Source organism: Oncorhynchus gorbuscha, linkage group LG24 (genome assembly GCF_021184085.1).
Source record: "Oncorhynchus gorbuscha isolate QuinsamMale2020 ecotype Even-year linkage group LG24, OgorEven_v1.0, whole genome shotgun sequence".
NCBI lineage: Eukaryota > Metazoa > Chordata > Actinopteri > Salmoniformes > Salmonidae > Oncorhynchus > Oncorhynchus gorbuscha.
The window spans coordinates 54,812,993-54,839,210 of record NC_060196.1 but is presented as its reverse complement, the minus strand read 5'-3'; the positions used below and the strand labels follow the sequence as shown (position 1 = coordinate 54,839,210).

General features: G+C 46.5%; 1 protein-coding gene across 1 annotated transcript in view; it reads left to right on the top strand.

Annotated features, from left to right (window-relative positions):
- The window catches only part of LOC124012727 (CUB and sushi domain-containing protein 3-like), an 849,083-nt gene that overhangs the window by 575,338 nt on the left and 247,527 nt on the right, over positions 1–26,218 (top strand). The window contains exons 24-30 of the mRNA XM_046326635.1: positions 10,328–10,519; positions 15,121–15,247; positions 17,741–17,943; positions 18,223–18,414; positions 19,104–19,242; positions 25,285–25,472; positions 25,808–26,002. Coding sequence (XP_046182591.1) covers positions 10,328–10,519; positions 15,121–15,247; positions 17,741–17,943; positions 18,223–18,414; positions 19,104–19,242; positions 25,285–25,472; positions 25,808–26,002 — 1,236 coding nt within the window. The remainder of the gene's footprint in view (positions 1–10,327; positions 10,520–15,120; positions 15,248–17,740; positions 17,944–18,222; positions 18,415–19,103; positions 19,243–25,284; positions 25,473–25,807; positions 26,003–26,218) is intronic.

Sequence of the window (26,218 nt, the reverse complement as noted above, 5' to 3'; positions counted from 1 at the left end):
GGATGATGTGTGTGTTGTTATTGTATTACTACATATTAACGTATGGATGATGTGTGTGTTGTTATTGTATTACTACATATTAACGTATGGATGATGTGTGTGTTGTTATTGTATTACTACATATTAACGTATGGATGATGTGTGTGTTGTCATTGTATTACTACATATTAACCTATGGATGATGTGTGTCATTGTATTACTACATATTAACGTATGGATGATGTGTGTGTTGTTATTGTATTACTACATATTAACCTATGGATGATGTGTGTGTTGTTATTGTATTACTACATATTAACCTATGGATGATGTGTGTGTTGTTATTGTATTACTACATATTAACCTATGGATGATGTGTGTGTTGTCATTGTATTACTACATATTAACGTATGGATGATGTGTGTCATTGTATTACTACATATTAACGTATGGATGATGTGTGTGTTGTTATTGTATTACTACATATTAACGTATGGATGATGTGTGTTGTTATTGTATTACTACATATTAACGTATGGATGATGTGTGTGTTGTTATTGTATTACTACATATTAACGTATGGATGATGTGTGTGTTGTTATTGTATTACTACATATTAACGTATGGATGATGTGTGTTATTGTATTACTACATATTAACCTATGGATGATGTGTGTCATTGTATTACTACATATTAACGTATGGATGATGTGTGTCATTGTATTACTACATATTAACGTATGGATGATGTGTGTGTTGTTATTGTATTACTACATATTAACCTATGGATGATGTGTGTGTTGTTATTGTATTACTACATATTAACGTATGGATGATGTGTGTGTTGTTATTGTATTACTACATATTAACGTATGGATGATGTGTGTGTTGTTATTGTATTACTACATATTAACGTATGGATGATGTGTGTGTTGTTATTGTATTACTACATATTAACGTATGGATGATGTGTGTGTTGTTATTGTATTACTACATATTAACGTATGGATGATGTGTGTGTTGTTATTGTATTACTACATATTAACCTATGGATGATGTGTGTGTTGTTATTGTATTACTACATATTAATGTATGGATGATGTGTGTGTTGTTATTGTATTACTACATATTAACGTATGGATGATGTGTGTGTTGTTATTGTATTACTACATATTAACCTATGGATGATGTGTGTGTTGTTATTGTATTACTACATATTAACCTATGGATGATGTGTGTGTTGTTATTGTATTACTACATATTAACGTATGGATGATGTGTGTGTTGTTATTGTATTACTACATATTAACCTATGGATGATGTGTGTCATTGTATTACTACATATTAACGTATGGATGATGTGTGTTATTGTATTACTACATATTAACCTATGGATGATGTGTGTCATTGTATTACTACATATTAACCTATGGATGATGTGTGTCATTGTATTACTACATATTAACCTATGGATGATGTGTGTCATTGTATTACTACATATTAACGTATGGATGATGTGTGTGTTGTTATTGTATTACTACATATTAACCTATGGATGATGTGTGTCATTGTATTACTACATATTAACCTATGGATGATGTGTGTCATTGTATTACTACATATTAACGTATGGATGATGTGTGTGTTGTTATTGTATTACTACATATTAACCTATGGATGATGTGTGTGTTGTTATTGTATTACTACATATTAACCTATGGATGATGTGTGTGTTGTTATTGTATTACTACATATTAACCTATGGATGATGTTGTCATTGTATTACTACATATTAACGTATGGATGATGTGTGTCATTGTATTACTACATATTAACGTATGGATGATGTGTGTGTTGTTATTGTATTACTACATATTAACGTATGGATGATGTGTGTTGTTATTGTATTACTACATATTAACGTATGGATGATGTGTGTGTTGTTATTGTATTACTACATATTAACGTATGGATGATGTGTGTGTTGTTATTGTATTACTACATATTAACGTATGGATGATGTGTGTGTTGTTATTGTATTACTACATATTAACCTATGGATGATGTGTGTCATTGTATTACTACATATTAACGTATGGATGATGTGTGTCATTGTATTACTACATATTAACGTATGGATGATGTGTGTGTTGTTATTGTATTACTACATATTAACCTATGGATGATGTGTGTGTTGTTATTGTATTACTACATATTAACCTATGGATGATGTGTGTGTTGTTATTGTATTACTACATATTAACCTATGGATGATGTGTGTGTTGTTATTGTATTACTACATATTAACCTATGGATGATGTGTGTGTTGTTATTGTATTACTACATATTAACCTATGGATGATGTGTGTGTTGTTATTGTATTACTACATATTAACCTATGGATGATGTGTGTGTTGTTATTGTATTACTACATATTAACCTATGGATGATGTGTGTATTGTTATTGTATTACTACATATTAACCTATGGATGATGTGTGTGTTGTTATTGTATTACTACATATTAACGTATGGATGATGTGTGTGTTGTTATTGTATTATTACATATTAACGTATGGATGATGTGTGTGTTGTTATTGTATTACTACATATTAATGTATGGATGATGTGTGTGTTGTTATTGTATTACTACATATTAACCTATGGATGATGTGTGTGTTGTTATTGTATTACTACATATTAACGTATGGATGATGTGTGTGTTGTTATTGTATTACTACATATTAATGTATGGATGATGTGTGTGTTGTTATTGTATTACTACATATTAACCTATGGATGATGTGTGTGTTGTTATTGTATTACTACATATTAACCTATGGATGATGTGTGTGTTGTTATTGTATTACTACATATTAACGTATGGATGATGTGTGTATTGTTATAGTATTACTAGATATGGATAATGTGTGTTATTGTATTACTACATATTACTGCTTTGTTGGAGCTAGAAACATAAGCATTTTGTTACACCAGCAACAGCATCTGCCAATCTGTGCACAAGACAAATAAACCTTGATTTGATTTGAATCACTGTGCTAGGTGAATCACTGTGCTAGGTGAAAATTGCCACCGTTAATCAGTCCCAATACCCTCCTGCCTCAGCCACATACTATGTTAAGGTCAGTCATGGTGACTGTTTTTTTCTCAGGGTATAGAGCATTGCCGTCATGGCGACTGTTTTTTCTCAGGGTATAGAGCATTGCCGTCATGGCGACTGTTTTTTCTCAGGGTATAGAGCATTGCCGTCATGGCGACTGTTTTTTTCTCAGGATATAGAGCATTGCCGTCGTGGCAACTGTTTTTTTCTCAGGGTATAGAGCATTGCCGTCATGGTGACTGTTTTTTTCTCAGGGTATAGAGCAATGCCGTTATGGTGACTGCTCAGTAGTCTATGAGTGTCATGTATTGTCATGTTATGTCTTGTTCCTGTTCTTTCTCTTCACTTCGTTTCCCCCTGCTGGTCGTATTAGGTTACCTTCTCTTCCTTTCCTTCCCCCAGCTGTTCCTCATCTCCTCTAACTACCTCGTTTACTCTCTCCCACCTGTTCCCTTTTTTCCCTCTGATTAGGTCTCTATTTCTCTCTCTGTTTCTGCTTCTGTCTTTGTCAGATTCTCGTTTGCTTCACCCTTGTCCCGTCCTGTCGTAATCTGCCTCTTCATCAGATGCTACGTGTGATCAGGTACCTCTGTCCTCTACAACCCGCGCCTACCCGGAGAGACCAGCAGTCTGTTGCCGCTAACCCTGCTATTCTCCTCTGCTGCTAGAAGGGGACTCTCCTGTAAAGATCAGAGGACTTTATGATTTATTTGTCGCCCTCTCTGCGGGTTGTCTATTTTGTCAATCGATACATCTGAAGAGGATATATGTCTTCCCTGTGTTTGAACATTAAAAGACTCTGTTTCTGTTAAACCGCTTTTGGGTCCTCACTCACCTACATAACAGAAGAATCTGACCAAGAATGGACCCAGCGACTTCGGATCCTCTCCACTCAGCCGTCGAGATCCAGGGAGCGATGCTAGGCAGACACGAGCAGGAATTGTCTGCTGCTCGACATGCCGTTGAGACCCTGGCCGCCCAAGTCTCCAACCTCTCGAAACATATTCACCATCTCCGCCTCGATCCACCGGCCACTTCCAGGGCTTCCGAGTCTCCGGAGCCCAGAATTAATAACCCGCCGTGTTACTCTGGGGAGCCCACTGAATGCCGCTCGTTCCTCACCCAGTGTGATATTGTGTTTTCTCTCCAGCCCAACACTTACTCCAGGGGCACAGCTCGTATCGCCTACGTCATATCTCTCCTTACTGGACGGGCTCGTGAGTGGGGCACGGCAATCTGGGAGGCGAGGGCTGAGTGTACTAACCAGTATCAGAACTTTAAGGAGGAGATGATACAGGTTTTTGATCGTTCTGTTTTTGGGGAAGAAGCTTCCAGGGCCCTGTCTTCCCTATGTCAAGGTAATCGATCCATAACTGATTACTCTATAGAGTTTCGCACTCTTGCTGCCTCCAGTGACTGGAACGAGCCGGCTTTGCTCGCTCGTTTTCTGGAGGGTCTCCGCGCGGAGGTAAAGGATGAGATTCTCTCCCGGGAGGTTCCTTCCAGCGTGGATTCCTTGATTGAACTCTCTATTCGCATAGAACGACGGGTTGATCTTCGTCACCGAGCTCGTGGAAGGGAGCTCGCGTTATCCGTTGCCCCCCTCTCCGCATCACTACCATCTTCCTCCACTGGCTCGGGTGCTGAGCCTATGCAGCTGGGGGGTATTCGCATCTCGACTAAGGAGAGGGAACGGAGAATCACCGCCTCTGTCTCTATTGCGGTTCCGCTGGTCATTTTGTCACTTCATGTCCAGTACAAGCCAGAGCTCATCAGTAAGCGGAGGGCTACTGGTGAGCGCTACTACTCAGGTCTCTCCTTCAAGATCCTGTACTACCTTGTTGGTCGATCTACGCTGGACCGGTTCGGCAGCTTCCTGCAGTGCCTTGATAGACTCTGGGGCGGAGGGCTGTTTTATGGACGAAGCCTGGGCTCGGGAACATGACATTCCTCTCAGACGGTTAGGGGAGCCCACGGCCTTGTTCGCCTTGGATGGTAGTCCTCTCCCCAGGATTCAGCGTGAAACGCTACCTTTAACCCTCACTGTCTCTGGTAATCATAGCGAAACCATTTCTTTTTTAATTTTTCGTTCACCTTTTACACCTGTTGTTTTGGGTCATCCCTGGCTAGTGTGTCATAATCCTTCTATTAATTGGTCTAGTAATTCTATCCTCTCCTGGAACGTCTCTTGTCATGTGAAGTGTTTAATGTCTGCTATCCCTCCTGTTTCCTCTGTCTCTTCTTCACAGGAGGAGCCTGGTGATTTGACAGGGGTGCCGGAGGAATATCACGATCTGCGCACGGTGTTCAGTCGGTCCAGGGCCACTTCCCTTCCTCCGCACCGGTCGTATGATTGTAGTATTGATCTCCTTCCGGGAACCACTCCCCTCCGGGGTAGACTATACTCTCTGTCGGCTCCCGAACGTTAGGCTCTCAAAGATTATTTGTCTGTAGCTCTCGACGCCGGTACCGTAGTCCCCTCCACCTCTTCCGCCGGAGCGGGGTTTTTTTTTGTTAAGAAAAAGGACGGGACCCTGTGTCCCTGCGTAGATTATCGAGGGCTGAATGACATAACGGTTAAGAATCGTTATCTGCTTCCCCTTATGTCTTCAGCCTTCGAGATCCTGCAGGGAGCCAGGTTTTTCACTAAGTTGGACCTTCGTAACGCTTACCATCTCGTGCGCATCAGGGAGGGGGACGAGTGGAAAACGGCGTTTAACACTCCGTTAGGGCACTTTGAATACCGGGTTCTGCCGTTCGGCCTCGCTAACGCTCCAGCTGTCTTTCAGGCATTAGTGAATGATGTACTGAGAGACATGCTGAACATCTTTGTTTTCGTTTACCTTGACGATATCCTGATTTTTTCACCGTCACTCCAGATTCATGTTCAGCACGTTCGACGTGTCCTCCAGCGCCTTTTAGAGAATTGTCTTTATGTGAAGGCTGAGAAGTGCTCTTTTCATGCCTCCTCCGTCACATTTCTCGGTTCTGTTATTTCCGCTGAAGGCATTAAGATGGATCCCGCTAAGGTCCAAGCTGTCAGCGATTGGCCCGTCCCTAAGTCACGTGTCGAGTTGCAGCGCTTTCTCGGCTTCGCGAATTTCTATCGTCGTTTCATCCGTAATTTCGGTCAGGTGGCAGCTCCTCTCACAGCCCTTACTCCTGTCAAGACGTGCTTTAAGTGGTCCGTTTCTGCCCAGGGAGCTTTTGATCTCCTCAAGAAGCGTTTTACATCCGCACCTATCCTTGTTACACCTGACGTCTCTAGACAGTTCATTGTCGAGGTTGACGCGTCAGAGGTGGGCGTGGGAGCCATTCTTTCCCAGCGCTCCCGTTCTGACGACAAGGTCCACCCTTGCGCGTATTTTTCTCATCGCCTGTCGCCGTCGGAACGTAACTATGATGTGGGAAACCGCGAACTGCTCGCCATCCGCTTAGCCCTAGGCGAATGGCGACAGTGGTTGGAGGGGGCGACCGTTCCTTTTGTCGTTTGGACTGACCATAGGAACCTTGAGTACATCCGTTCTGCCAAACGACTTAATACGCGTCAGGCTCGTTGGGCGCTGTTTTTCGCTCGTTTCGAGTTTGTTATTTCTTATCGTCCGGGCTCTAAGAACACCAAGCCTGATGCTTTATCCCGTCTCTTCAGTTCTTCAGTAGCCTCCACCGAGCCCGAGGGGATTCTCCCTGAGGGGCGTGTTGTCGGGTTGACTGTCTGGGGAATTGAGAGGCAGGTAAAGCAAGCACTCACTCACACTCCGTCGCCGCGCGCTTGTCCTAGGAACCTTCTTTTCGTTCCCATTCCTACTCGTCTGGCCGTTCTTCAGTGGGCTCACTTTGCCAAGTTAGCCGGCCAGCCCGGCGTTCGGGGTACGCTTGCTTCTATTCTCCAGCGTTTTTGGTGGCCCACTCAGGAGCGTGACACGCGTTGTTTCGTGGCTGCTTGTTCGGACTGCGCGCAGACTAAGTCCGGTAACTCCCCTCCTGCCGGCCGTCTCAGACCGCTTTCCATTCCCTCTCGACCGTGGTCTCACATCGCCTTAGACTTTATTACCGGACTGCCTTCGTCAGCGGGGAAGACTGTTATTCTAACGGTTGTCGATAGGTTCTCTAAGGCGGCTCATTTTATTCCCCTCGCTAAGCTTCCTTCTGCTAAAGAGACGGCACAAATCATCATTGAGAATGTTTTCAGAATTCATGGCCTTCCGTCAGACGCCGTTTCGGACAGGGGTCCGCAATTCACGTCTCAATTTTGGAGGGAGTTTTGCCGTTTGATTGGGGCTTCCGTCAGTCTCTCTTCCGGTTTTCACCCCCAGTCTAACGGTCAAGCAGAACGGGCCAATCAGACTATTGGTCGCGTCTTACGCAGTCTTTCTTTTCGTAACCCTGCGTCTTGGGCAGAACAGCTCCCCTGGGCAGAATACGCTCACAACTCGCTTCCTTCGTCTGCGACCGGGCTATCTCCTTTTCAGAGTAGCCTCGGGTACCAGCCTCCTCTGGCCTCGTCCCAGCTCGCCGAGTCCAGCGTCCCCTCCGCTCAGGCTTTTGTCCAATGTTGTGAGCGCACCTGGAAGAGGGTCAGGTCTGCACTTTGCCGTTATAGGGCGCAGACTGTGAGAGCCGCTAATAAGCGTAGGACTAAGAGTCCTAGATATTGTCGCGGTCAGAGAGTATGGCTCTCCACTCAAAACCTTCCCCTTAAGACAGCTTCTCGCAAGTTGACCCCGCGGTTCATTGGTCCGTTCCGTATTTCTCAGGTCATTAATCCTGTCGCAGTGCGACTTCTTCTTCCGCAACATCTTCGTCGCGTCCACCCGGTCTTCCATGTCTCCTGTGTTAAGCCCTTTCTTCGCGCCCCCGTTCGTCTTCCCCCCCATCCTTGTCGAGGGCGCACCTATCTACAGGGTCCGTAAGATTTTGGACATGCGTCCTCGGGGGCCGTGGTCATCAGTACCTAGTGGATTGGGAGGGGTACGGTCCTGAGGAAAGGAGTTGGGTTCCATCTCGGGACGTGCTGGACCGTTCGCTGATCGATGATTTCCTCCGTTGCCGCCAGGTTTCCTCCTCGAGTGCGCCAGGAGGCGCTCGGTGAGTGGGGGGGTACTGTCATGTATTGTCATGTTATGTCTTGTTCCTGTTCTTTCTCTTCACTTCGTTTCCCCCTGCTGGTCATATTAGGTTACCTTCTCTTCCTTTCCTTCCCCCAGCTGTTCCTCATCTCCTCTAACTACCTCGTTTACTCTCTCCCACCTGTTCCCTTTTTTCCCTCTGATTAGGTCTCTATTTCTCTCTCTGTTTCTGCTTCTGTCTTTGTCAGATTCTCGTTTGCTTCACCCTTGTCCCGTCCTGTCGTAATCTGCCTCTTCATCAGATGCTACGTGTGATCAGGTACCTCTGTCCTCTACAACCCGCGCCTACCTGGAGAGACCAGCAGTCTGTTGCCGCTAACCCTGCTATTCTCCTCTGCTGCTAGAAGGGGACTCTCCTGTAAAGATCAGAGGACGTTATGATTTATTTGTCGCCCTCTCTGCGGGTTGTCTATTTTGTCAATCGATACATCTGAAGAGGATATATGTCTTCCCTGTGTTTGGACATTAAAAGACTCTGTTTCTGTTAAACCGCTTTTGGGTCCTCACTCACCTACATAACAATGAGTGTCGTGTCAAACACTATGTTGAGGCTCTACACTTAATTGGAGGCAAATGGAACTGGGTGCTTTGCATTTATGTGGGTTTTGTATTTTGAAAGGTAGCTGTCATTGTGATGAGGAGAGGGCAGAGGGATGTGTCTTGTTTTAGCTTGGCTGCGTCCTTAATATCACAGGGCAGAGTTCAAATAGGAAATTGTCAGCTGCTAAAATGTGGGGTGGCACTTTGAAAGACAAGGAAAAAGAACAGCATCATTATGTCTGTCCTATTTCTCTCAGTTGGCTGTGTAATTATGACGGCGTGCCAAATGGAAACGATTAGGGCAAGATAATAACAGGAAGTGTCTCTGACAGAAAGCCGGCCCATGCTCCTCCTGTACCGACCAACAGTTCTAGACAAATTAACCAAGCGCTTAATCCTAATTGTTCTGCCTGCTTAGTACAGGCCCCATCCCTGCCTCCGGGCCCAGTGGGATCTTCAAGCCGGAATGACTAAAGCTAATGACCACCATAACTTACATTCTCTCTGTTCTGAGCTCCTAACGACATAGGGAAAGGGTCAGTTGTCCAACTGAATATATTCAACTGAAATGTGTCTTCTACATTTAACCCAACCACTGTGAATCAGAGACGTGCGGGGGGGGCTGCCTTAATCGACATCCATGTCTTCGGCGCCCGGCGAACAGTGGGTTAACTCAGATCCTCAGCTCGAGGATTCGAGCCGGTTACTGGCCCAACGCTATAAACCACTAGGCTACTTGCCGCCCCATGTACATGCAATGCAAGCAGCACGGAAATAACTCAAAATGACTGATTGGAACATTAAGAGAGGAGGCCAAAAACTGTGTGGCTAAATCATATGCCTCCATGCCTGTGTCCAGCCTGGCGCAGGTGATATTTGTGTTAACATCACATATCTGGTTTTCAAAAAGTATTTAAAAGTTGAGCTTGATTGACCATGCCAGATGTAATAAGACGGAACCAATGGAGTAGCCCCTAAAAGTGCAAGCCCCACCCATGTGGAACTGTAGCCAGGCTCAACCAAATGCTCCAATCCTTTTTTACCCCAGAGTTGTGACATAGTGACCTCGTCCTACACTGCCAGAAGGAGGAGGATCCTCCCGAGCCTGTTTACTCTTCATGTTTCTTCTTTCTAGGGAGCTTTCCCCCGGGGCCACTGTGGTTCTGCTTGTTCTCTGGGGTCAAGTTACAGTTGCAGAGCCCTTTGTGACTTTGATTGATTTTCTTCTCTATCTCTTTCTCTCCCTCCCTCTTTCCTTCAATCCACCCCACCCCACCCACCCTTTCCCCTCCCTCTCTCCTTCAATCCACCCCACCCCACCCCACCACACCCCACCCCACCCCACCCCACCCCACAACCACCCTTTCCCCTCCCTCTCTCCTTCAATCCACCCCACCCCACCCCACAACCACCCTTTCCCCTCCCTCTCTCCTTCAATCCACCCCACCCCACCCCCAACCACCCTTTCCCCTCCCTCTCTCCTTCAATCCACCCCCCCACCCCACTCCACCCCCCACCCCACCCCAACCCCCAACCACCCTTTCCCCTCCCTCCTCCAGGCTTCGAGTTGTCCCACTGCGAAGACCCTGGAGTGCCCCAGTTTGGCTTCAAGGTCAACGACCAGGGACATTTCTCTGGCAGCACCATCACCTACAGGTGTAACCCTGGTTACACCCTGCACGGCAGCAGAGTGCTCAAGTGTATGACCGGAGAGAGACGTGCCTGGGACAACGCCCTGCCCTCTTGCATTGGTAAGGGAACAGAGTAACAAAAGGAGTGTGCATATGAATGGTAAAGCCTTATGGTCAGGATCAACTGTTGACTCTAAGCATATCGGATTGTTAGACGGCTCTCCATCTATTTTCAACTACTGTTAACCCAGTTAACCCAGTTAACCCAGTTAACCTAGTTAATCCAGTTAACCCAGTTAACCCAGTTAACCCAGTTAATCCAGTTAACCCAGTTAACCCAGTTAACCCAGCAGTACAGTACTGCAGCACAACCCTTCTCTCTTCATGTCAAGTTAACCACAGAAGAAAATGTTAACACAGCTCCCTCCCATTTGTCATAATGATCTAAGCTGCAGCCCATGCACCTCCTACTCTGCATACTGTACTGACCAGGCTAGGGGAGTGCAGACCAGACCAGGCAGAGCTCCTGCAGGTCATTGTTATGCTACAGTAGAACAACCAGCACTGCAGTCTGCAGCTGTATAATGTTAGTTAATCCAGCTGGTTTAATTCGACCTTATGTTGCATTATATCCTCTTAATTGAACTTTGTCAAACAATTTGCAGTGTTTTGCATTTCTTAAAGTGAATAGCATTAGATTTTTTTTATTTTGAATTAGTAAAATCTTGGGAAGATTGGAATATGTGAGAGTTGAATTCAACTAGCCAATACAGGAGCAACAACGGCTCAGCCGCAAAGTGGTAGGCCACACAAGCTCACAGAACGGGACTGCAGAGTGCTGAAGCGCATCCTCGGTTGCAACACTCACTACCGACTTCCAAACTGCCTCTGGAAGCAACGTCAGCACAAGGACTGTTCGTCGGGAGCTTCATAAAATGGGTTTCCATAGCTGAGCAGCCTCACACAAGCCTAAGATCACCATGTGCAATGGCAAGTGTTGTCTGGAGTGGTGTACAGCTCGCCGCCATTGGACTCTGGAGCAGTGGAAACGCTTTCTATCGAGTGATAAATCACACTTTACCATCTGGCAGTGTGACGGACGAATCTGGGTTTGGCGGATGCCAGGAGAACGCTACCTGCCCCAATGCATAGTGTCAACTGTAAAGTTTGGTGGAGGAGGAATAATGGTTTTGGGCTGTTTTTCATGGTTTTGGCTATGCCCCTTAGTTACAGTGAAGGGAAATCTTAACGCTACAGCATACAATGACATTCTAGACAATTCTGTGCTTCCAACTTTGTGGCAACAGTTTGGGGAAGGCCCTTTCCTGTTTCAGCATGACAATGCCCCCGTGCACAAAGCGAGGTCCATACAGAAATGGTTTGTCAAGATAGGTGTGGAAGAACTTGACTGGCATGCACAGAGCCCAGACCTCAAGCCCATCGAACACCTTTGTGATAAATTGGAACGCTGACTGCGAGCCAGGCCTAATCGGCCAACATCAGTGTCGCTAATGCTCTTGTGGCTGAAAGGAAGCAAGACCCACAGACAATGTTCTAACATCTAGTGGAAAGTCTACCCAGAAGAGTTGAGGCTGTTATAGCAGCAAAGGGGGGACCAACTCCATATTAATGTCCATGATTTTGGAATGAGATGTTTGACAAGCAGGTGCCAATATACTTTTGCTCATGTATTGCAAAAGCAAACAAGAGGCAGAAGATCTATTAGAGAAAACATGCCGTATCAACTGAATATCAGTACAGTGCTCCAAGCAGGACACATTTAGCATTGTGTCAGTGTCTGTCAATGGGATTGGACGATTAAGTGGGTAACAGCAAGTTACAGTCTGCTATCTCTCTTTTCTGTTGATTTTAGATTTGTAAGTGGCCAATCAGATGTGATTGAGCACCCCTGAGAAGCCAATGATGTGTGATTGAACGTTTGCTTTGTGAGGAATGAGCTCCATAGGATGTTGGTTAAGACTAGAGGGAGGAAGCGAGATGGGGACCTCTCTTTCTCTCTCTCTCTCTCTCCCTCTCTCCGGTATCTAAAAACGTCTCTAATGTAGAGTATAAATCAATAGCGATCTGAACCTTGTTATTCAAGCTTCATTGAACTGTGCATCCATTGTTTGTCATGTAGACGGATTATGCAAATGAACCTGCTGAAAGGAAACGCAGATGTGGGCTCCATTAATAATAAAACCCAAACGTCCTGAAGTCAACCAGGCCAGTTTTTCTGGAGGAGGGAGAGAGAGTGAATGCGAAAGAGAGACAGAGCATGAGAATGAGAGAGAGGGGCGGGGACAGGGAGACAGAGAGTGAGAGAGAAAAAGATGGGAAGTGAGTAAGAGAGAGAAGGATGGTGGAAGGACAGAGATTGAGAGAGAAAGAGACAGGAAGTGAGTAAGAGAGAGAGCGAGAGATGGTGGGAGGACAAAGAGTGAGAGAGAAAGATAGAGGCCACACTGCCCCAACGGGAGCGCCACACTGCCCCCACGGCGCCATCACACTGCCCCCATGGCACCATCACACTGCCCCAACGGCACCATCACACTGCCCCCATGGCACCATCACACTGCCCCAACGGCACCATCACACTGCCCCAACGGGAGCGCCACACTGCCCCCACGGCACCATCACACTGCCCCCACGGCACTATCACACTGCCCCCACGGCACCATCACACTGCCCCAACGGCACCATCACACTGCCCCAACGGGAGCGCCACACTGCCCCCACGGCACCATCACACTGCCCCCACGGCACCATCACACTGCCCCCACGGCACCATCACACTGTCCCCACGGCACCCCCACAGTGCCCCCACGGCACCATCACACTGTCCCCACGGCACCATCACACTGCCCCCACTGCACCCCCACACTGCCCCCACTGCACCCCCACACTGCCCCCACGGCACCACCACACTGACCCCACGCCCCTTTCCACACTGCCCCGCCACAATGCCCCCACGGCACCACCACACTGCCCCCACGGCACCACCACACATCTCCACCACACTGCCCCCACGCCCCTTTCCACACTGCCCCGCCACAATGCCCCCACGGCACCACCACACTGCCCCCACGGCACCACCACACTGCCCCCACGGCACCACCACACTGCCCCCACGGCACCACCACACATCACCGCCACACTGTAAGAGCTGGTTTTGAGCTGGTTGCTAATCTTACTGACAGCCCTACGGGCCCCGGACGGTCAACGTAGTGCATTGCATAGGGAACAGGGTACCATTAGGGACTCTCTCCAGCAGTCTGCATCTTGTGAGATGATCTATTACTGAGATGATTTATTGAGATGAATCACACGGCTTCACGTTCGCATGAGGAGCGGTAGACATGTTACATTTGTTTGCCAGCCAGCCACTAATTATTTCCCCTCAGCTGTGTGTGTGTGTGTGTGTGTGTGTGTGTGTGTGTGTGTGTGTGTGTGTGTGTGTGTGTGTGTGTGTGTGTGTGTGTGTGTGTGTGTGTGTGTGTGTGTGTGTGTGTGTGTGTGTGTGTGTGTGTGTGAGAGAGAGAGAGAGAGACTGTGTGTGTGTGTGTGTGTGTGTGTGTGTGTGTGTGTGTGTGTGTGTGTGTGTGTGTGTGTGTGGTGTGCTTTTTGTGTGTGTGTGTGTGTGGTGTGCTAGTGTGTGTGTAGTGTTCTGGTGTCCCTCCATGGCTGTGTGTGTGTGTGTGTGTGTGTGAGAGCTAGATGTTCTGAGAGCTGTGTTCCTGTCCATGGATACCTCCAGCCCAATACAGCTTTTTGAATATACGTCACTGCAAAACTTCTACAGTATCTCCTTTTATTTCTCTCCAGAGCTAGATATCTATCATGTTCTGGTTATATTTCTATGGTCTCTCCATAGCTAGATATCTATCATGTTCTGGTTATATTTCTATGGTCTCTCCATGGCTAGATATCTATCATGTTCTGATTATATTTCTATGGTCTCTCCATGGCTAGATATCTATCATGTTCTGATTATATTTCAATGGTCTCTCTGTAGCTAGATATCTATCATGTTCTGGTTATATTTCTATGGTCTCTCCATGGCTAGATATCTATCATGTTCTGATTATATTTCTATGGTCTCTCCATAGCTAGATATCTATCATGTTCTGGTTATATTTCTATGGTCTCTCCATGGCTAGATATCTATCATGTTCTGATTATATTTCTATGGTCTCTCCGTAGCTAGATATCTATCATGTTATGATTATATTTCAATGGTCTCTCTGTAGCTAGATATCTATATGTTCTGATTATATTTCTATGGTCTCTCCGTAGCTAGATATCTATCATGTTCTGGTTATATTTCTATGGTCTCTCCGTAGCTAGATATCTATCATGTTCTGATTCTATTTCTATGGTCTCTCCATAGCTAGATATCTATCATGTTCTGATTCTATTTCTATGGTCTCTCCGTAGGTAGATATCTATCATGTTCTGATTATATTTCAATGGTCTCTCCGTAGCTAGATATCTATCATGTTCTGGTTATATTTCTATGGTCTCTCCGTAGCTAGATATCTATCATGTTCTGATTATATTTCTATGGTCTCTCCATAGCTAGATATCTATCATGTTCTGATTCTATTTCTATGGTCTCTCCGTAGCTAGATATCTATCATGTTCTGATTCTATTTCTATGGTCTCTCCGTAGCTACATATCTATCATGTTCTGATTCTATTTCTATGGTCTCTCCTTATAGCTGAATGTGGAGGAAAGTTCACAGGCGAGTCGTCAGGACGTATACTGTCCCCAGGATACCCGTTCCCTTACGACAACAACCTCCGTTGCACCTGGATCATTGAGGTGGACTCTGGCAACATCGTAAGGTACTACTGATAATGAATTAGTATTCATCAAGTATCCTCCTTTTCATGTATTATCCTCTCATGTCTCATCTCTGTGCGTTTCAACAGCCAAGCAAAGGCCCTGCCAAGGCTGTCTTGTTATATCTGTCTAGCAAAAGTACAAGGCTTTATACAGCTCTCTCTCACACTCACACGCACATACACTGACAGTTGCTCTGGATAAAAGTGTCTGCTAAATTACTTTGATGGAAAAGTGAATACACTTTCATGGCTTTGAAAGTGCTAGCATCTCATCCAGAAAGCAAACATTGTCCAGTACATCAGTATATCAAATTGAATGTTATTTGTCACATTCGGTGAATACAACATGCTTACTTACGAGCCATTAACCAACAATGCAGAGTTTTTAAAAAGTAAGTACGGAAAATTGGCTAAATAAAAAATTTAGCAGCAGCGCAAGTGAAGAGTGTGAAGGAATGTGTGTGTGTGTATGTATGTATGTATGTATGTATGTGTGTGTGTGTGTAATGTGTGTGTGTGTGTGTGTCTATGACACAGTCTATGACTTGGGTGGCTGGAATCTTTGACAATTTTTAGGGCCTTACTCTGACACCGCCTGGTATAGAGGTCCAGCATGGCAGGGAGCTCGGCCCCAGTGGTGTACCGGGCCGTATGCACTACCATCTGTAACGCATTGCGGTCGGGTGCCGAGCAGTTGCCATACCAATCCGTGATGCAACCAATCTGGATGCTCTCAATGGTGCAGCTGTAGAACTGTTTGAGGATCTTGGGTTCCATACAAAATCTTTTCAGCCTCCTGAGGTGGAAGAGACGTTGGCGTGCACTCTTCACGACTCTGTTGGTGTGTTTGGACCATGATAGGTCCTTGGTGTTGTGCACACCAATGAACTTGAAGCTCTCAACCTTCTCCACTACAGACCTCTACCGTCCATTTTCCACAACTTCGATAGATTGGTAACCAGGCCAACGCGATCAGATCAGCTTGGCTCTGTTGGACTCAGCTCAGTGGTGTGACAGGGGTACCTCTGTGCTCTCTCCAGTATAGTCTATAGATGCCAGGTCCCTCTTTGTTTTCAGTCTGAGAGCCCAGGTCTAGGCAGTCTAATGAGCCTCAAATGCTCAATCATACATTCAATTATTAGTATTGTATAGAGCCGGAACCGTGTCACCTTGGAGGCAAACAATTTGTTCTGTTCCAACTCCCAGTGGCGCACCTCGTTTGAAATCATATTTTTATTCATGACTTTATTTCCTGCCACTGATGTCATGATCAGTACTGTCTGCTGAATGGAAGGAGTGTTATGACCACAAGCACCAATTACTGGCCTAGTTTTCTGACTTATTGCTCCTTTTTGTCTCTCTCTAAAGCATCATTATACCTAGCCAGGAACCTCGGTCTGGCATCACAACAGGACTTTATGTTGTGTTTTATCTAGTTTCCATGTAAAAGATTAACGGACTTTGGCCTTCAGCTGAGTGCTTGCATAAAAAAAGGAGAAAAACCAGAAGAAATAAACACATACCCTTAAATGTGCCATGCTGTACCAATATCAATTCAGTACCAATACTAATGCTGTACCAATATCAATTCAGTACCAATACTAATGCTGTACCAATATCAATTCAGTACCAATACTAATGCTGTACCAATATCAATTCAGTACCAATACTAATGCTGTACCAATATCAATTCAGTACCAATACTAATGCTGTACCAATATCAATTCAGTACCAATACTAATGCTGTACCAATATCAATTCAGTACCAATACTAATGCTGTACCAATATCAATTCAGTACCAATACTAATGCTGTACCAATATCAATTCAGTACCAATACTAATGCTGTACCAATATCAATTCAGTACCAATACTAATGCTGTACCAATATCAATTCAGTACCAATACTAATGCTGTACCAATATCAATTCAGTACCAATACTAATGCTGTACCAATATCAATTCAGTACTAATACTGTCCCAATATCAATGTAGTACGAATACTAATGCAGTACCAATAGTGTACCAATATCAATGTAGTACCAATACTAATGCAGTACCAATACTGTATCAATATCAATGCAGTACCAATAATGTACCAATATCAATGCAGTACCAATATTGTACCAATATCAATGCAGTAACAATACTGTATCAATATCAATGTAGAACAAACTGTGTGTGTTTGTATAAGAGATTCAGTGATTTTACTTGATTTAAACCCCTTTTCCCTGTGAGGAGCAAAGGTCATCCACAAATGATCTCCTACAAACTCTGCTTTTGGGCAAATTTCTCAAGTTCCTTCCATTATCATCTACCATTATTACTCTGTTATTCTGTGATTTATTGCAAGTAATTTATTGCAGTCTAGGGTTGCTGATTCCAGGAATCTTCCAACCAGGATTTATGAAAACAAAAATAGAATTTAGTTACCAAGAACTGGTATTTTGCATCCAAACCTAAATGACAATTGTATTCCTCCTCGTCCCTCAGTCTGCAGTTCCTGGCCTTCGACACAGAGGCGTCACATGACATCCTGAAGGTGTGGGACGGTCCTCCTGAGAATGAGATGTCCCTGAGGGAGGTGTCTGGCTCTCTGCTTCCCGAGGGGATACACAGCACCCTCAACCTGGTTACCATTCAGTTCGAGACCGACTTTTACATCAGCAAGTCCGGATTCGCCATCGAATTCTCAAGTGAGTAGTTTACTTTTTGTGAAAAGCCTTTGAAGTGTATATCTTCAAAAGCAATGAAGTCTGGTAGAACGTGCAGCTTTGGGTTATTCTCTGAAATGTTATTGGGCTCAGAGACATTGTTGGTTATGTGTTTTGAAGGTCGTTATGAAAGATACTGCAACATTCATTATATGTCATGTCAACATAAAGGTGTTATGAATGTCTATGTATGTAATCTTCAAAGTGATTGCATAAAGCCCCTGCATAGATTTGATTCCCTCCCTGTGTTGTGCCTGCCAGGTTCAGTGGCCACCGCCTGCAGAGACCCGGGGGTCCCCATGAACGGCAGTCGTAACGGGGACGGGCGAGAGCCGGGTGACACTGTCACCTTTCTCTGTGACCCTGGGTACGAGCTCCAGGGAGAGATGAAGATTACCTGTATACAGGTGGAGAACCGCTACTACTGGCAACCCAGCCCTCCTGTCTGCATAGGTGAGTGCTTTAATTACAGGTAGAGCCAGGGGGTTGTATTAAGGTGAGTACTAACAGGGACTCAGACCATGCTACTCATCTCCAGCCTCCTAGCCTGCTAATTAACATATTGAATTAAGATCTCCGAGTGTTGCCAGAACCTGCTGGCGCCAAGCAGCACTTGAGCTCAAGAGATGATTGACTGTCATCGCTCTCCAACCGTTTTGAATGAGGCAAAACATTAAATGAAGATCAAATTATTGGAAGCAGATCCCAAGATCTCTCTCACTTTTCAGAGATAGTGTGCTTATAACGAAACCTCAAGGATTCTTGTCAACTCCTGATCACGGGTGTCTTGTTTTAATGTGGCTTTATAACGTCTGATCTGTCAAAATGAACTACATCAGTTACTGTTATGGTTTAAACATTCTGTTAACTTTCCCAAACATTCCCAGGTTTTCCGGGAATCCTGTCTGGAGGATTTCCCAGGTATTCCCTTGTGATTCTGGGAATCTTTCAACCAGGATTTTCTGAGAACTTGGTCATTTTAGGAACATTACCAGAATTCTGCAGTTTGCAGCCCCAAACACCAGTATATCTCCACAGAATGGCATGCAGTTTTCCCTGTGGTACATAACAGAGACAGTTCATGAGTGTCAGACTCAGACAAGTACATGTTACCTTTTCTCACTTCTCTTCTTCTCTTTCAGCCCCCTGTGGAGGAAACTTGACTGGATCCAACGGCTTCATCCTGTCTCCCAACTTCCCCCACCCCTATCCCCACAGCAAGGACTGTGATTGGCTAATAGCTGTCAACTCGGACTATGTTCTATCGCTGGCCTTCGTCAGGTAATAGGTGCTAGTTTCCTCCAAAGTGATTAAGGCCTACTCTCCCTATCAGTTCCACTGCATGCACACACCCCCCTCCCTATCAGCTCCACACACACACACACCCCCTCCCCCTATCAGTTCCACACACACACAAACACACACACTCAACACCGCCACCAAGGTGGACATTAATGGGCATTTTGTCACGACGTGAGGTGATTATACAACGGTAACTGCTGACCGTTATCACTGTTATATTAAGATGCAGTTCATGTCTTAGGCGGGTAATTAGCTACCCCAGCTGGACTTCCATGCTCACTTTGGCCTTCCTCAGCTCCCCACGTTAAGGTGCTGTATCAAGGTTAAGGTGCTGTATCCCAGCCAACGTTGACTGATGCAGACACTTAATGGAAGTCAAAAGGAAGAACTTGTGTTTCACACCTAAATAGTCCCGTTAATTGCGTCCATTTTTCATTTCACCTTTGGCGGCCGCAAGGGCTGTCCCCAATAGACAGAGGTCAAAGGTCAACACAGGGTTAAGTTTGACTGCCGGTAGGGTACACAGTGTGACGTAAAGCTGACAGATGTTACCGCTGCTGCTGCTGTAAAGGCCTCTAAGTTAAACCTCTAACTTAAAGTTGTGAAATGAGACTGCCCTCTGTCTCTCCCCTACCAGCAGCTAGCAAGCTCCGCCTGCTCCTCCCTCTGCCTTTCCCCTACCAACAGCTAGCTAGCTCCTCCTGCTCCTCTTCCTCCCTCTGCCTCTCCCCTACCAGCAGCTAGCTAGCTCCCCCTGCTCCTCTTCCTCCCTCTGCCTCTCCCCAACCAGCAGCTAGCTGTCTCCTCCTGTTCCTCCCTCTGCCTCTCCCCTAACAGCAGCTAGCTATCTCCTCCTGCTCCTCTTCCTCCCTCTGCCTCTCCCCAACCAACAGCTAGCTATCTCCTCCGCCTCTCCCCTACCAGCAGCTAGCTATCTCCTCCTGTTCCTCCCTCTGCCTCTCCCCTACCAGCAGCTAGTTGGCTCTTCCTGTTCCTCCCTCTGCCTCTCTCCTACCAGCAGCTAGCCATCTCATCTTGCCCATCTTCTTCTCTCTGCCTCTCCCCTACCAACAGCTAGTTTGCTCCGCCTGCTCCTCTCTCTGCCTCTTCCGTACTACCAACAGCTAGCTAGCTTCTCCTTAGCTTCTTCTCTCTGCGTCTCCTCTACCAGCAGCTAGCTATCTCCTCCGCCTCTACCCTACCAGCATCTAGCTAGCTCCTCCTGCTCCTCACTCTGCCTCTCCTCTACCAGCAGCTAGCTGGCTCTTCCTGTTCCTCCCTCTGCCTCTCTCCTACCAGCAGCTAGCTATCTCCTCCTGCTCCTCCCTCTGGTCTCATCCTGCCGTCTTCTTCTCTCTGCCTCTCCTCTACCAGCAGCTAGCAAGCTCCTCCTGCTCCTCTCTCTGCCTCTCCCCTACCAACAGCTAGCTATCCTCTCCTCCTGCTCCTCACTCTGCCTCTCCTCTACCAGCAACTAGCTAGCTTCTCCCTCTGCCTCCCCTACCAGCAGCTAGCTATCTCCTCTTGCTCTTCTCTCCGCCTCTCCTCTACCAGCAGCTAGCTAGCTCCTCCTGCACTTCTCTCTGCCTCTCCCCTACCAGCATCTAGCTAGCTCCTCCTGCTCTTCACTCTGCCTCTCCTCTACCAGCAGTTAGCAAGCTTCTCCCTCTGCCTCCCCCCTACCAGCAGCTAGCCTCCTGCTCTTCTCTCCGCCTCTCCCCTACCAGCAGCTAGCTAGCTCCTCCTGCTCCTCCCTCTGCCTCTCCTCTACCAACAGCTAGCTATCTCATCCTGCCCCTCTTCTTCTCTCTGCCTCTCCCGTACTACCAACAGCTAGCTAGCTTCTCCTTCTCTTCTCTCTGCCTCTCCCCTACCTGCAGCTAGCTATCTCATCCTGCCCCTCTTCCTCTCTCTGCCTCTCCTCTACCAGCAACTAGCAAGCTCCTCCTTCCCCTGCTCCTCCCTCCGCCTCTCCACTACCAACAGCTACCTCCTCCTGTTCCTCCCTCTGCCTCTCCCCTATCTCCTCCTGTTCCTCCCTCTGCCTCTCCTCTATCTCCTCCTGTTCCTCCCTCTGCCTCTCCTCTATCTCCTCCCTCTGCCTCTCCTCTATCTCCTCCTGTTCCTCCCTCTGCCTCTCCTCTATCTCCTCCTTTTCCTCCCTCTGTCTCTCCTCTACCAGCAGATAGCTACCTCCTCCTTTTCCTCCCTCTGTCTCTCCTCTATCTCCTCCTGTTCCTGCCTCTCCTCCTGTTCCTCCCTCTGCCTCTCCTCCTGTTCCTGCCTCTCCTCCTGTTCCTCCCTCTGCCTCTCCTCCTGTTCCTCCCTCTGCCTCTCCTCTATCTCATCCTGTTCCTTCCTCTGCCTCTCCTCTATCTCCTCCTGTTCCTCCCTCTGCCTCTCCTCTATCTCCTCCTGTTCCTCCCTCTGCCTCTCTTCTATCTCCTCCTGTTCCTCCCTCTGCCTCTCCTCTATCTCCCCCTGTTCCCCCCTCTGCCTCTCCTCCTGTTCCTCCCTCTGCCTCTCCTCTATCTCCCCCTGTTCCTCCCTCTGCCTCTCCTCTATCTCCTCCTGTTCCTCCCTCTGCCTCTCCTCTATCTCCTCCTGTTCCTCCCTCTGCCTCTCCTCTATCTCCTCCTGTTCCTCCCTCTGCCTCTCCTCTATCTCCTCCTGTTCCTCCCTCTGCCTCTCCTCCTGTTCCTCCCTCTGCCTCTCCTCTATCTCCTCCTGTTCCTCCCTCTGCCTCTCCTCTATCTCCTCCTGTTCCTCCCTCTGCCTCTCCTCTATCTCCTCCTGTTCCTCCCTCTGCCTCTCCTCCTGTTCCTCCCTCTGCCTCTCCTCTATCTCCTCCTGTTCCTCCCTCTGCCTCTCTATCTCCTCCTGTTCCTCCCTCTGCCTCTCCTCTATCTCCTCCTGTTCCTCCCTCTGCCTCTCCTCTATCTCCTCCTGTTCCTCCCTCTGCCTCTCCTCCTGTTCCTCCCTCTGCCTCTCCTCTATCTCCTCCTGTTCCTCCCTCTGCCTCTCCTCTATCTCATCCTGTTCCTTCCTCTGCCTCTCCTCTATCTCCTCCTGTTCCTCCCTCTGCCTCTCCTCCTGTTCCTCCCTCTGCCTCTCCTCTATCTCCTCCTGTTCCTCCCTCTGCCTCTCCTCTATCTCCTCCTGTTCCTCCCTCTGCCTCTCCTCTATCTCCTCCTGTTCCCCCCTCTGCCTCTCCTCCTGTTCCTCCCTCTGCCTCTCCTCTATCTCCTCCTGTTCCTCCCTCTGCCTCTCCTCTATCTCCTCCTGTTCCTCCCTCTGCCTCTCCTCTATCTCCTCCTGTTCCTCCCTCTGCCTCTCCTCTATCTCCTCCTGTTCCTCCCTCTGCCTCTCCTCTATCTCCTCCTGTTCCTCCCTCTGCCTCTCCTCCTGTTCCTCCCTCTGCCTCTCCTCCTGTTCCTCCCTCTGCCTCTCCTCTATCTCCTCCTGTTCCTCCCTCTGCCTCTCCTCTATCTCCTCCGGTTCCTCCCTCTGCCTCTCCTCTATCTCGTCCTGTTCCTCCCTCTGCCTCTCCTCTATCTCCTCCGGTTCCTCCCTCTGCCTCTCCTCTATCTCCTCCTGCCTGAATCAAAAGGGTGACATACATACCTGTCCCTTGGCAGCCCGTGGTGTGCCAGACACGAGGCTGTGGAATATTAATCGGGGGGCTGTGTGTGTGTGTGTGTGTGTGTGTGTGTGTGTGTGTGTGTGTGTGTGTGTGTGTGTGTGTGTGTGTGTGTGTGTGTGTGTGTGTGTGTGTGTGTGTGTGTGTGTGTGTGTGTGTGTGTGTGTGTGTGTGTGTGTGTGTGTGTGTGAGAGAGAGAGAGAGCGAGAAAGAAAGAAAGAGAGAGAGAAAGTGAGTTGACGGTACCACCTCCTTAGTTGCAGCCACTGCTGTTGCTTAGGGTTGGAAACGTTGAGGCTGCGAAGCTGTCATCAAGGCAAAGGGTGGCTACTTTGAAGAATCTCAAAAATAAAACATATTTTGATATGTTTAACACTTTTTTGGTTTGTACATGATTCCATATGTTATTTCATATTTTGAATGTTTTCACTATTATTCTACAATGTAGAAGTAGTAAAAATAAAGAAAAACTCTTGAATGAGTAGGTGTGTCCAAACCTTTGACTGGTACTGTAGGTCTCACGGCAAGGGACATTCCTTTTTGTTAACAACATGCTAAGTAGACAAATTAGCTGTTTCCTGTTTGTCACAATCAAAATGACACTGACTGATAATGTATGTGTGTATTGTTGTATTCATTAGCCTTGCTATTAAAAGCGTAGTGTTTTATATTCAAGTTGAAAGCTAGTCACTGCAGTGATGATGACACAGCAGTTTTCAAGGGACCAGTATCGGGCAGCCATTTTGGCTCCACCAGTTAGACAGTTTTTGTCTTTTGTGTAAAGTGAGCTCTGCTCTCTTCTTATTTGAATGGTCTTATCCCACAACACAAGGGAGGGAGTAAATAACACAGTGGAATAGTGGCTTTTTGGCAGTGGGACGGTGTTCCTGAAGCTCAACCAGGGTGAAAAGCCTTTTCTTCTGTTCCGTCTCGCAGACTTCCATTACACACTCCATTACTGACACCATTCTCTCCCAAAAAGACATGAAATATGAACCCAATGGAAATAGAGAAAATTTAATATTAATACATTGTAAAAAAAAACAATGCATCGGCAGGGGTTGGCATGATAAGGGGCCTTGCATCGAGCCCTGGGGGACACTGTTTGTATCTGCAGCAAACTATTATTATATTGTAAAAAGTGACCAATTGCAATTGCATTGGAAATGTGGTAAAATGTAGATTTTCTTGTCATTGTTGCCAAATTAGGTATTATCATTGCTACATATTCAATTAGTAACCAAGCTAATTGTTTGTTGAGTGACAGCTCCAGAGGCTAAGCGAGAGAAAAAAGATCGGAGCACATATGGTTATCAAAATGTAATTACTTTATTAATATGGTGTAGAGCAGGAGTTTTTCCCCCCATGTTTGGATTGCTATTATCTTACAATGAGCCTTTAGCTTTAGATACAGGCTCAATGAAGTGTGACCGTATCACTTAGCATACTCTTTCAGAAATATTTCAATAAGAAAATACACCTCCCAATCTCTCTTATGTAAATTAGCTTCCCTGATACAGAAATATGTGTGTATGTTAATCTTCACCCCCCCCCACACACACACACTCACACACACACATTCTCAGAGATGCGGAGCATGAGCAGTTGATAGTCTCTGTTTTGTGGTGAGTTCCCAGCTCAAAAGGATACGTGCCTCATCTTTGACTATACCAAAGCAATTACACTCCCTGGGTATTTATAGTTAGTGTCCTCCCACAGCAGCGATAAGGGTAATGAATGTAGCGCTAGCAAGCGTTATTAAAGGGGGATATCATGGTGTTGTCTAGCTCTCCAGCCCTGATCCATAGAGAGAGGTTACGGATGATTTGAGGAATCTATTCATTAGCGTCTGTGGCATTGGGTAGACGCTGGCATCTGAGGCATCTGCCACTGTGTGTCAACGTGAATCGCAGGGCCTTTTGAGTGTTGTCGCTAAACTCCCACCTCGACCGCCAGTCGGAGAGGCCATGAACCCAGATAGTTGTTTCTAGTGTGTAATTTCTCCCTACTACTGTATACTGCATACAGACAGACACATTGAAACCCAGCTCAGCAGAGAGACAGAGATCATTTCTCAAATATCACCCTCCTCCAGATTTCATGATCTGACTGAATTGGATTATAGTCTTTAATCTGATTTCTCTCTCTCTCTCAACCCCCTCCCCTCCTCTTTCTCTCACTCTCAACCCCCCTGTTCTCTCTCTCTCTCTCACTCACTCTCTCTCAACCCCCTCCCCTCCTCTTTCTCTCACTCTCAACCCCCATTCTCTCTCTCTCTCACTCACTCTCTCTCAACCCCCCTGTTCTTTCTCTCTTTCTCTCTCCCCATCTCGCTCTCTCTTTCACTCCCCCTCTCTCTTTCTATCCCTCCCTTTCTCTAGTTTCAGCATCGAGCCTAACTATGACTTCCTGTATATCTACGATGGGCCAGACAGCAACAGCCCTCTGATTGGCAGCTTTCAGGACAGCAAGCTTCCAGAGAGAATCGAGAGCAGCTCCAACACCATGCACCTGGCCTTCCGCAGCGACGGCTCCGTCAGCTACACCGGTTTCCACCTGGAATACAAAGGTAGGATGCTGTCATGCTCTCTTAGATTCTTAGATTTTAGTTTTCTCATAGAGGGAGATTTCTTCTTAGCTGTAAGGTCTAGTTACTCTACCAAAGTCAGAAATATACATTGTTTACTATACATTTTTGCATACGCAGAGTTGAAGGAGAATACAAATGCTTTCTATCTCAAGATTATACTGTCAGCAGGGGTAGATGTTTTTAGCATTTCAATGATGCGTTTGGTTAGACTCTTCTTTACTCTGATCAACATGAAACTCCCTCCCTGTCTGTGTTACCTGCCTGCGTCTCCTGTTGAAGGTAATTCCTCATGTGTATTTCTACCCCCTCTTTAGCCAAGCTGCGTGAGTCCTGCTTCGACCCAGGCAGTGTGATGAACGGGACCAGGCTGGGCAGCGACTACAAGCTGGGGTCCACTGTGACGTTCTACTGCGAGCCGGGCTACGTTCTCCAGGGCTATTCCACTCTCACCTGTATCATGGGGGACGACGGCAGGCCAGGCTGGAACAGGGTTCTACCCAGCTGTCAAGGTTTGGAGCATACCATCATACCTGTTTTATTATTTATTATTTATCAACCTTTATTTAACTGTTGAAGCTATAGATATGGACATAGCTGTGTACTATCACAAAAATAAAATAGGATAAGTGTGTCTACTTAAATTACTAAAATGGCAATGGGCAAACCACAAATTTAAATATATCTGTTAGCATATTTACTGAGCCAGGGGAGGGGATCCAATACAA